The sequence below is a fragment of the Scyliorhinus canicula genome, chromosome 8 (assembly GCF_902713615.1).
Source record: "Scyliorhinus canicula chromosome 8, sScyCan1.1, whole genome shotgun sequence".
In the NCBI taxonomy this organism is placed as follows: Eukaryota; Metazoa; Chordata; class Chondrichthyes; order Carcharhiniformes; family Scyliorhinidae; genus Scyliorhinus; species Scyliorhinus canicula.
The window spans coordinates 188392448-188405307 of NC_052153.1; the positions used below are offsets into that span (position 1 = coordinate 188392448).

Consider the following 12860-nt stretch of genomic DNA (forward strand, 5'->3'; position numbering starts at 1 on the left):
GAAAATTTGAAGTTCCACAGCACAGTGGATGTGAGAAGTGAGATATCATGTGGTATACCTCACTGAAGCTTTGTCTTGGGGGTAATATTACTGTCTTTTTATAATCAAACATATACAAGGGATTGTTTCTGGATGGTGTTTATTTGTGAGTCTAAACAAGTCTTTTTGAGGGAATGTACTGCAAGGCTAATTTTAACTGCTGAAATGTAATCTTGTGTGTTTACGTTTGCTTTTCTTTTTTTATCCTTCATGGGATGTGGGCGCTACTGGCTGAGCTAGCATTCTGGAGTCGTCCCGCCCATTAATTTGTTAATAAGGGTTTTAGTTTAATGTTTTCCTAAGTGTTACTGGAATTTGTGGCTCCTGAATTCAGTAAGCATAACCTCTCGTGATCAAAATACAAAAAAAGTCATGATACATAGGCCAAGTTTCCCTTTGGAATTTGGTTTCGGCAGCAATTACCACCTGTGGATCATAACATAACCAAACAACATTGCAAAGTTGGATTTAGCAGAGAGAAGCAAATGATCTAATCACTTAAAATTACATCATTCAAACAAAGAATGGACCAAATCTACTTTTGGTTCACAACAAATGGTTCTTGCTGATTTTCTCTGAATAGTCGCGGGGTCTTTAGCAGCCACTAAAACTGGCAGATGGGAATCTTTGTTTCATGTCTTAAAAAATACATCTGTAACAATTCAGGCTTCTTTCATTGTTGCACTGATGTGATCATGTGCTTGAACCACAGCTATCCGACAACGCGCCCTTCTCTTACTGGAATATTGAAAACAGGTCTGGAAGTGCAGAGTAACCAGCGATGAGGGAAAGAAACAATTCAGATTAGGACCATTTTCATCAGACCGTTTTACCTCCTTTGTTAAAACAGAAGAGTGTTACCTGCCGCTCCAGTGAGAATCTTTTTGTCATCTTCTCGTCTGGAGTTAACCCAGAATTATATTCACCAAATCGTCTGTCAACAAATGTATTGGCCTTCCCCTTGTCCTGGTATTCTTTCAACAAAGTTTCTGTGCGCTGGAACACAAGTGAATGATAAAAGTATCTTAAATTTTCCGGTAATATGGACAAGTAATATTCGGCTATTTGCTCAAACTTGTTTAAAAAAAACATTTAGAGTACCCAATTCATTTTTTCCAATTAAGGGGCAATTTAGCGTGTTCAATCAACCTACCTTGCACATCTTTGGGTTGTGGGGGCGAAACCCACGCAAACACGGGGAGAATGTGCAAACTCCACACGGACAGTGACCCAGAGCCGGGATCGAACCTGGGACCTCGGCGCCGTGAGATTGCAGTGCTACCACTGCGCCACCGTGCTGCCCTGGCTATTTGCTTACACAATGACTCAATGGTCTGTCAATTTCAAAAAGCTGTCACAGGCACGAGAGACCAAATGGCCTCCTTCTGCAGTGCAGGTTTGTATTAATGCATCATTGTTTTTCTGGTTATCCCATAGTTAGCGTGACTTTGAAAATATACAAAGACAGAATACACAGAATTTGCTCAATCAGGACATGTTGAGGCATGCTTCATTTGTTAGATATTTTTCCTCACTCTTCAACACAAAGACATTTTTGTGGTACCAAATTTCTGGAAATGACAACAGTGAGGTTAAATCAACAGGATCTCTGGGGCCTGAGCGAATTAGTGTTTCTTTTTACCCAATAAGGTTTGAGAGAAAAACAAAGGGATAATGGAAAAAAAGGGTTGAATTAGAGTCAAATCAGGCGCAGAATTTGCAGCAACACCTGAACAACCTTCAGGTTTCTTAAGTGGCAAGAAACATTCACATCACACACAAGTGCCAGACAATGACCATCTCCAACAAGATTGAATCTAACCACCCTCCCTTGACATTCAATGGCATCATCATCGCTGAATTCCCCACTATCAACCTCCTAGTAGTAAACATTGACCAGAAACTAAACTGGACTAGCCAAATTAATACTGTGGCTACAAGAGTAGGTCAAAGGCTAGGAATACTGCAGTGAGTAACTCACCTCTTGAACCCACAAAGCCTATTCATCACCTACAAGTCACAAGAGTGAATGACTACTGTCCGTTGGTCTCGCTATCCAAGTGCTTTGAGGGGTTGGTCATGAGACACATCAACTCCATACTCCCAGAATGTCTTGGTCCACTGCAATTCGCATACCGCCACAACCAGTCCACAGCAGATGCCATCTCCTTGGCCCTACACTCATCCCTGGAGCATCTCGACAAGAAGGACTCCTACGTCAGACTCCTCTTCATTGACTACAGCTCTGCCTTTCACACTATAATCACAGCCAAGCTCATATCCAAACTCCAAAACTTAGGACATGGCTCCTCCCTCTGCAACTAGATCCTCGACTTCCCGACCGATACACCACAATCAGTAAGAACAAACAACAACACCTCCTCCCTGATAGTCCTCAATACAGGGGCCCCACAAGGCTGCGTACTTAGCCCCCTACTATATACTTAACGACACAGCCTCTACAGCTCTCTGTGGTAAAGAATTCCACAGATTTACTATCCTCTGAGAAAAGAAATTCCTCCTCATCTCTCTGAAATGGATGGCCCCTTACTCTGAGATTATGGCCTCTGGTCCTATACTCTCCCACGAGAGGAAACAACTTTCCAACATCTATCCTGTCAAGCCTTCTGAGAATCCGATATGTCTCAATAAGGCCACCTCTCAGTCTTCCAAACTTCAGTGAGTACAGGCCCAACCGACTCAACCTTTCCTCATAAGAAAATCCTTCCATACCCGGGATCATATACTGTGGGGTTGTTCTCATTAGAACAGGGAATGTTATGGGAAGCTTTTTACTAGAGGGATTAAACATTCTGATGGAGAGAAACTATGAAAACCTATTGATGCTGTTTCCACTAGCAGCAGGATCAGTAACCAGAGGACAACAATTTAAGGTGTTTTGCAAAATAACCAAAGAGGAGATGAGATGATTTTGTTTTAAGCTGAGCAAGTTTATGATCTAGGGTACGCTGCCGGAAACTGTGGTGGAAGCAGATTCAATAACTTTCAGAATAGAATTGGGTATGTACTTGAAAGGAGAAAAGAGATGGGGAGTAGGACTTATTAGACTGTTCTTTCGACAAGCTGACACGGACAGGATGGGCCAAATGGCCTCCTTCTGTCGTTCTGACCAGCAACAGATTATGTAACATGTATAACTCTTACCCTTTTAATAGATTTCGATCTTGATACTCCAGGTAACCCGCGGTCATGTTTTGTCTTCCTGCCAAGAATATTGAACTTCTGCTTGTTTATTTTCACCTCAAACGGATTTGTCTTAATGTCTTGCGTGGACTTTGTCTTCCGTACGTTATCAGAAGTAATCTTCTTCTTCTGAGTTTTCCCCATCTTTCACAGTTCTGAATAATTGTAAAAAGAAATACTCTTAGTAACGTACATAACTGCTTCCAAATCCAAGGAAGATTCATATTTAAGAGAAATACACGGTAACATTTCACCAAGACGTGGTTCAAGCTGTTTTACCATAAGTGATATAGAAATGGGAGGAGACCATTTCACCCCTTGAGCCTTTCGAAAGATCATGGGCTGGATTCTCCGTTTGAGACTAAGTCCCCACGCCGGCTTGAAAACGGTGGTCTTTTACGCCAGGAAAACTGGAGTAAAACAGCCACCGATTCCCCATTTTGCTGAGGGCGAGCAGAGGGGCAGCGTAGATCTTGCAGCTCCAGCTGCTGATAAGGCCCTCAGCACTTCCGGTTGCGAGGCCGCACATGCACACAGCGGCGACCTGCAGCGGCTACGCTCCATGGCGGACTCGACCCCATGTCTGAACTGCGACCTACCCCCATACACCCAATACCTAACTTCACACTATATCCCTAATGCCTTTGTTGCTCAGCTTAAACAGGGACCTAGCATCAATTACTCGTTGTGGAAATACTCGTTAGGGTTAGCCTAACTCGAACTACAAATATCTAACTACCAACTCTAATTACAAATATAACTACAAACTCTATGGGTTTTTTTGAAAACATTTTATTAAGGCATTTATGATTTTATAACAGCAATTACAAATGTAAACATAACTCAGTAAATAACACCTCCCCCAACTAACAATCATACCCAGCCAACATGGCTTACATACACTCTTCCCCAGTCCCTCCCCCTCCACACGCTGATCTCGCCTAAACTAAACTATCTCCCACTACCCCTCTCATTCCCTAAACACCCCCCTTATTGAATCTGCTAACAGTTTAATTTTCCCCAAAGAAGTCACTTAATGGCTGCCACAGATGAACCCTAACACTGATCCTCTTAGGGCGAACTTGATCTTCTCAAGCCAGGGAAACCCAGCCATGCCGCTAACCCATACTCAGAGTCCCTCCACATCAATAAGATCCGAGCTACCAAAGAGGCAACGGCCAAAACGTCAGCCTCTCTCACCCCTGGACTCCCGACACTCAAAAAATCGCCACCTCTGGACTCGGCGCCACCCTTGTTTTTAGCACCGTGGACATGACATCCGCAAATTCCTGCCAGAATCCCCTCAGCTTCGGACATGCCCAAAACATGTGGACATGATTCGCGGTCCCTCCCACACACCGCTCACATCTGTCCTCCAACTCTTCAAAGGACCTGCTCTTCCGGGGCCACCGTCACATGCGCCCGGTGAACCACCTTAAATTGTATCAGGCTGAGCCTGGCACATGATGAGAACATGGTGACTCTACTCAGAGCCTCCTGCCATAGACCTGCCTCTAGCTCCTTACCCAGCTCATCTTCCCACTTGCGCTTTACCTCCCCTTTCTGGATTCCCTCCCACTCCATGAGCTCTTTATAAATTTCCGAGACCTTCCCTTCCCCCACTCCCGTTTTCGAAACTACCTTGTCCTGTATCACTTGGGGGGTAGAAGCGGAAAGGTCAAAACCTCAAAGTCCCTCACCTGGTACCGAAACCCATTCCCTCCTTGTAGTTCAAACTCCTCCTCCAGGTCCTCTAAACATGGAAAGCTCCCATCAATAAACAGGTCCCCTATCCTCTCAATCCCTGCTCTTCGAAACCCCCATCCAACTTCCCCAGCACAAACCAGTGGTCCCCACAAATTGGAGCTGACACTGACGCTCCCTCCACTCCCATATGCTTCCGCCACTGTCCCCAAACTCTCAAAGCCGCCACCACCATCGGGCTTGTGCAGAGGTGCCTTTACCAATGCCCATAAACTTGTGCCCTTACATACTGCCACCTCCACCCGCTCCCATACCTACGCCTCCCCCACTACCCACTTCCTGGTCGTGGCTATATTTGCCGCCCAATAATAATCACTGAAACTCGGTAAGGCCGGCCAGCCACCCCCCCCCACCCCCCAAAACCCCACTCCAACAGCACCTTCTTTACTCGCGGGGTTTTACCCGCCCACACAAACACAGAGATCACCACATTGACCCTCTTGAAAAAAGCTTTTGGGATAAAAAATAGGGAGACACTGGAAAACAAACAAAAATCTCGCGAGAACTGTCACCTTTACGGTCTGTACCTTCCCCGCCAGTGACAACGGGAGCGTGTCCCACCTCCAAAAGTCTTTCTTCATTTGCTCAACTAACCGGGCCAGATTTAATTTATGTAACTGCTCCCATCCCCGTGCCACCTGGATTCCCAAGTATCGAAAAACCCCTCCCACCACTTTAAACGGCACCTCCCCCGTCTCCTCTCCTGCCCCCTCGCCTGGTTCACAAAGACCTCACTCTTACCCGTGTTCAATTTATACCCCGAAAACCGGCCAAATTCCCCTAAGATCCGCAATCTCTCCCATTCCCCATAGTGGGTCAGAAATATACTGGGGTAGGTCGCCCGCATATAACGAAACCCTGTACGCCAACACCCCCCCTCCTCCCCGGACTAATCCCTTCCAGTCCTTTGACGCTCTCAGCTCCAAAGCCAACGGCTCTATAATAATAATAATATAATAATCACTTATTGTCACAAGTAGGATTCAATGAAGTTCCTGTGAAAAGCCCCTATAGCCAAGGCAAACAGCAGTGGAGAGAGTGGACAACCCTGCCCCGTCCCCCGGTGTAGTCTAAGCTCCGAGCTAACTCTATTCGTCTGCACACTCGCTGTCGGTGCCTGGTACAACAACCGGACCCAGTCTACAAAGCCCTGTCCAAACCCAAACCGCCCCAGGACGTCCCACAAATAATTCCACCCTACCGGGTCTAAGGCCTTTTCCTTGTCCATAGCGACCACCACTTCCGCCTCCTTCCCCTCGGAGGGCATCATAATATAATTCAATATGAAATGAAAATGAAAATCGCTTATTGTCACGAGTAGGCTTCAATGAAGTTACTGTGAGAAGCCCCTAGTCGCCACATTCCGGCGCCTGTCCGGGGAGGCTGGTACGGGAATCGAACCGTGCTGCTGGCCTGCTTGGTCTGCTTTCAAAGCCAGTGATTTAGCCCAGTGAGCTAAACCAGCCCCTAACATTGTCTTCTAACATTGGCCATCAACTGCCTTCCTTTGACAAATCACATCTGGTCCTCCCCCTATCACCCCTGGGACACACTCTTCTCTTCTCAAGGCGAAAATCTTGGCCAGCAATTTGGCGTCTACATTCAGAAGGGAGATTGGCCTGTATGGCCTGCATTGTTCTGGGCTCTTCTCCCGCTTCAGAATCAGGGAAATCGAAGCCTGTGACATAATTGGGGGAAGGACACCTCGCCCCCTAGCCTCATTAAACGCCCTAACTAGGCAAGGGCTCCAGCACCCTAGAAAACATCTTATAGAATTCCACTGGGCATCGATCCGGCCCCGGGGCCTTGCCCGACTGCATAGCCTCCAATCCCTCCACTACTTCAAGAGCCCGATTGGGGCTCCCAGATCCTTCACCAATCCTTCAACAAACTCTATATTAATAACAACAATTTATTTTTATGTAAAGTGCTTCACAGCACAGGAACAGGCCCTTCGGCCCGCCAAGCCTGCACCAATCCAGATTCCTTATTTAGACCTACTACTGATTACCCAAATGATCCGTATCCCTCCATTCCCCGCTCGTTCATGTATCTATAAAGATACATCTTAAACGTTGCTATCGTGCCTGCCTCCACCACCTCCACTGGCAACACGTTCCGGGCATGCACCACCCTTTGTGTGAAAAACTTTCCCCGCACATCTTCCCTAAACTTTCCCCCTCTCACCTTGAACCTGTGGCCCCTTGTAATTGAGTCTAGCACCCCAGGAAAAAACTTCTGACTATTCACCCCGTCTATACCTCTCGTAATTTTGTAGACCTCAATCAGGTCTCCGATTTTCCAATGAAAGCAATCCGAGTTTATTCTATCTTCTATGTATCAACCTCTCCTCATAGCTAACACCCCCCCCTAGACCAGGCAACAACGTGTTAAACATTCTTTTCACTCTCTCCAAAGCATCCACGTCCTTCTGGCAGTGTGGCAACCAAAACTGCATGCAATATTCCAAATGTGGCCTAACTAAAATTTTATACAACTGTAACATGACCTGTCAACTATTGTACTCAATGCCCCGGCCGATGAAGGTAAGCATGCCATATGCCTTCTTGACCACCGTATCCACCTGCATTGCCACTTTCATGGAACTATGGACCTGAACGCCCAGATCCCTCTATATCAATGCTCCAAAGGATTCTGCCATTTACTGTATAATTCACACCTGAATTTGATCTTCCAAAATGCATCTCCTCGTATTTGTCCAAATTCAACTCTATCTGACATTTCTCTGCCCAAACCTCCAATCTATCTATATTCTGCTGTATTCTCTGACAGTCCCCTTCACTATCTCCACCTATCTTAGTGTCATCTGCAAACTTGCTAATCAGACCATCTACATTTTTCTCCAGATCATTTATATATATTACAAACAACAGTTGTCCTGGAACACCACAAGTTACAGAGCTCCATTCTGAAAAACTCCCTTCTACTGTTACTCTGTCACCTGCCAAGCCAGTTCTTTATCCATCTAGCTAGCACACCCCGAATCCCATGCAACATTACCTTTTGTACCAGTCAGCCATGAGGGATCTTGTCAAATGTCTTACTAAAGTCCATGTAGCCGACATCCACAGCCTGTCCCTCGTCAATAAATTTTGTCCATTCCTCAAAAAACTCTATCAAGACATGACTTTCTCCGCACAAAACCATGTTGCCTATCATTAACACGTCCATTTGCTTCCAAATGTGAATAAATCCTGTCTCTCAGTATCTTCTCCAACAGCGTCCCCACCACTGACGTCAGGCTCACCGGCCTATAATTACCCAGATTATCCCTACTTACCTTCTTAATCAAAAGGACAACACTGGCTATTCTCCAGTCCTCTGGAACCTCGCCTGTGGTCAAAGATGATGCAAAGATATCTGTTAAGGCCCCAGCTATGCCTCTCTTGCCTCCCACAATAACCTGGGATATATCCCATCCGGCCCAGGGTACTTGTTTACCTTAATGCTTCATAGGAGTATTATAAAACAAAGTATGGCACCGAATCACATAAGGAGCTATTAGATAAGATGACACGAGGAAAGGGAGGTCGAGGAGGAGAGGTGTAGGGAGAGAACTCTTTGAGGTTGGGGCTCAGAAACTGAAGGCATGGCCACCATATTAATGAAGTGATTATAATTAGGAATGCACAGGGGACAATATTAGAGAAATGCAGATATGTAGGGTTGGAAGTATTTAGGCTTTCTCCTTTTGGGAAATGGAGTGATTTGAAGTAAAGATGAGAAATTCACAGTCAGGACATTACTTGACTGTGAGGCAATATAGGTCAGCGGGCACTGGGGTAATGGGTAACGGGACTTGCTGCAAGTTAAGACATGGACAGCAGCATTTTGGATGACCTCACACAGTCTAGCATTTGGGAAACCAGCCAAAGTGTTTTCGAGCTGAGGCAGGAACAAAGTCAGGGGATGTTACGGAGGTGGAAATAGGCAGTTTTGGTACAGGCATGAACAGGAGGTTGGAAGCTCACCTCAGGATCAAATGTGAAAACATAGCTGCAAATAGACTGGGTTAATCTCAGACTGTTATCAGCGAGAGGGATGGAGTCAGTAGCTAAGGACGGCAGCAGCACACCACCGGCAGAGGATGGAATGAGTGAGTGTGGGTGCAGTAGTAGTTAGGGGTGTGGAGGGAAGGATAGAGGGGCGAGGAGATGGGTAAGGGGTGAAGATGAGGGTGAAAATGCGGGTGGAGAATGGTGGGGAATGGGGTGGGCGTGAGGGGAGATGGTGAATGAGGGTGAAGTGGAATGGGGTTGGAGTTAGATGAGGCAAGGGTGGGAAATGGGATGAGGGTGGGAAATGGGATGAGGGTGGGAAATGGGATGAGGGTGGGAAATGGGATGAGGGTGGGAAATGGGATGAGGGTGGGAAATGGGATGAGGGTGGGAAATGGGATGAGGGTGGGAAATGGGATGAGGGTGGGAAATGGGATGAGGGATAAGATGGTGAGTGGGGGAATGGGGTGAGGAATGGATTCTTGTAAGACAGCGGGAGATGGGATCAGGTGGGAGGTGAGGTTGACGGAGGGATGGGATGAGGTGAGGTTGAGGAGAAGGTGAGTTGAGGTAAGGATGGAGGTGAGGTTGAGGGAGGGATGAGCATAGACTGAGGGGAGCGCAAGTTGAAGATGGAGGTGAGGGATAGAAACATACAAAATAGGAGGAGCCTGCTCTGCCATTCATTATCATCATGGCTGATCATCAAGTTCAATACCCTGATCCGGCCTGCCCCCCCATATCCCTTCATCCCCTTTGCCCCAAGAGCTATATCTAATTCCTTCTTCAAATTACACAACGTTTTGGCCTCAACTACTTTCTATGGTAGTGAATTTCACAGATTCACCACTCTCTGGGTGAAGAAATTTCTCCTCACCTCAGTCCTAAAAGGTTTACCCTCTCAAACTATAACCCCTATTTCTGGATTCTCCCAACATCAGAAACATTCTTTCTGAATCTACCCAGTCTAATCCGGTTAGAATTTTATAAGTTTCTATGAGATCCCCTCTGACTCTTCTGAACTCCAATGAATATATTCCTAACCGACTTAGTCTCTCCTCATATGGCAGTTCCGCAATCCCAGGATTCAGCCTGGTAAACCTTCTCTGCACTCCCTCCATAGGAAAATCATCCTTTCTCAGATAAGGACACCAAAAAGGCACACAATACTCCAGGTGCGGCCTCACCATGCCCTATATAATTGCAGTAAATCATCCTTATTCTTATAATCAAATCCTCTTGCTATGAAGGCCAACATTGCAGTGTTAATGTAAGCCTACTTGGGACAATAAAGATTATTATATTATTATAACATACCATTTGCCTTCTTCACTGCCTGCTGTACCTGTGCGCTTACTTTCAGTGACTGATGCACGAGGACACCAAGGTCTCACTGAGTATCCACCTCTCTCAATTTACACCCATTCAATTAATAATCATTCTTCCTATTTTTGCTACAGAAGCCAATAACCTCACATTTATCCATGTTATACTACATCTGCCATGCATGGGCCCACTCACTCAGCCTGTCCAAATACCGCTGAAGCATCTCTGCATCCTCCTCATAGCTCACCCTCCCACCCAACTTTGTATCATCTGCAAATTTGGAGATAATGCATTTAGTTCCCTCGTCCAAATCATTAATATATAGTGTGAACGGTTGGGTCCTAACACAGGTCCCTGCAGTACCCCACAATCACTGCCTGCTAATCAGAAAATGACCCATTTATTCCAACTGTTTGCTTCCTGTTTGCTAACCAGCTTTCTATCCATCTCACAACACTACCCGCAATCCCATGCACTTTAACATTACATATTAATAATCTTTACTAGTGTCACAAGTAGGCTTACATTAACACTGCAATGAAGATTCTGTGGAATCTGCTGTGAGACCTTGTCTTTTAGCCTTCTGAAAGTCTAAATAAATCGGTTCGCCCTGGTCAACTCTACTAGTTACATCTCCAAAGAATTCCAGTCGATTTGTCAAGCATGGTTATCGTAAATCCATGCTGACTTTATCTAATTAGACCACTGCTTTCCAAAAGTTGTGTTATGGAATCCTTAAGTTGGGCTCACTTTCTATAGTTCCCTGTTTTCTCTCTACCTCCCTTTTTGAGGTGAGGTTGAGGGAGGATAGGTATGGAGATGAGGGAGGGTGGAGGTGAGGGAGGACTGGAGTCATAGAATTTACAGTGCAGGAGGCCATTCAGCCCATCAAGTCTGCACCGGCTCTTGGAAAGAGCACCCTACCTCAACCCACACCGCCACCCTATCCCTGTAACCCCACCTAAACTTTTTGGACACTAAGGGCAATTTTAGCATGGCCAATCCACTTAACCTGCATATCTTTGGAAGGGAGGGATGGATGGAGGTGAGGGAGGGATGGATGGTGGTGAGGGAGGGATGGATGGTGGTGAGGGAGGGATGGATGGAGGTGAGGGAGGGATGGATGGAGGTGAGGGAGGGATGGATGGAGGTGAGGGGGGGATGGATGGAGGTGAGGAGGGGGGGATGGATGGAGGTGAGGGGGGAGGGATGGAGGTGAGGGGGGAGGGATGGAGGTGAGGGAGGGAGGGATGGAGGTGAGGGAGGGATGGAGGTGAGGGAGGGAGGGATGGAGGTGAGGGAGGGAGGTGAGGGAGGGAGGGAGGTGAGGGAGGGAGGGAGGTGAGGGAGGGAGGTGAGGGAGGTTGGGAGGTGAGGGAGGGATGGAGGTGAGTGGGGGAGGGATGGAGGTGAGGGAGGGAGGGATGGAGGTGAGGGAGGGAGGGATGGAGGTGAGGGAGGGAGGGATGGAGGTGAGGGATGGAGGTGAGGGAGGGAGGGATGGAGGTGAGGGAGGGAGGGATGGAGGTGAGGGAGGGAGGGATGGAGGTGAGGGAGGGAGGGATGGAGGTGAGGGATGGAGGGATGGAGGTGAGGGAGGGATGGAGGTGAGGGAGGGAGGGATGGAGGTGAGGGAGGGAGGGATGGAGGTGAGGGAGGGAGGGATGGAGGTGAGGGAGGGAGGGATGGAGGTGAGGGAGGGATGGAGGTGAGGGAGGGAGGGATGGAGGTGAGGGAGGGAGGGATGGAGGTGAGGGAGGGAGGGATGGAGGTGAGGGAGGGAGGGATGGAGGTGAGGGAGGAGACCCGAGCCCGCTCACTCACCGTCACCAGGGAGACCGCCCGCTCCACTCACCCGTTACCACGGCGACCGCCCGCTCCACGCACCCGTTACCACGGAGACCGCGAACCTCCCGCTCCAGTCGCCACGCTCAAGGCCCGAGACCGGCTCCAGCCACGTGTCAAAGGTCACAACTGGAAATTGGATCACGTGACCGAGGAGGCGCTTCCGCTCCCGGGCCGCTGCTCATTCGAGCGCCGCCATCTTTGATGCGGGCAAGGGGGAAGCTGGCAACTGGCTGAAGTCACCCAGACTGAGCATGAACCACAACTCGCATTTTTACAATGCCTTAAACATCCCAAAGCACTTTTCGGGAGCATTCAAATTTAACACATAAGGAGATGTTGGGACAAGTGAGCAAAAGTTCAATCTCGAAGTAGATTTTTGGGAACATCTTGGAGAAGTTCACAAAGAACAAAGTACAGTGCCACACAGGAACAGACCCTTCGGCCCTCCAAGCCTGTGCCGACCATGCTGCCCGTCTTATCTAAAACCTTCTGCACTTCCAGAGTCCATATCCCTGTATTCCCATCCTATTCATGTATTTGTGAAGACACCCCTTAAACTCACTATCGTACCTGCTTCCACCACCTCCCCCAGCAGCAAGTTCCAGGCACCCACTACCCTCGTAGTAAATTCTATGATACTATGACCTGTGGACCTGTACA

At 47.6% G+C, this 12860-nt stretch overlaps 1 protein-coding gene across 4 annotated transcripts in view; it reads right to left on the reverse strand.

Moving 5' to 3' along the window:
- The window catches only part of nop14 (NOP14 nucleolar protein homolog (yeast)), a 61657-nt gene extending 49316 nt beyond the window's left edge, over window positions 1-12341 (reverse strand). The window contains exons 1-3 of one of the 4 annotated variants that reach the window (XM_038805866.1): window positions 12208-12341; window positions 3205-3398; window positions 901-1035 (exon numbers count right to left, since the gene is read on the reverse strand). In XM_038805866.1, coding sequence (XP_038661794.1) covers window positions 901-1035; window positions 3205-3387 — 318 coding nt within the window. In that variant the 5' untranslated portion in view covers window positions 3388-3398; window positions 12208-12341. Of the gene's footprint in view, window positions 1-900; window positions 1036-3204; window positions 3399-8028; window positions 8052-12176 lie in introns of those variants that run through there. The other 3 variants (XM_038805867.1, XM_038805864.1, XM_038805868.1) reach the window with 3 other exon arrangements.
- Window positions 12342-12860: the final 519 nt, after the last annotated feature.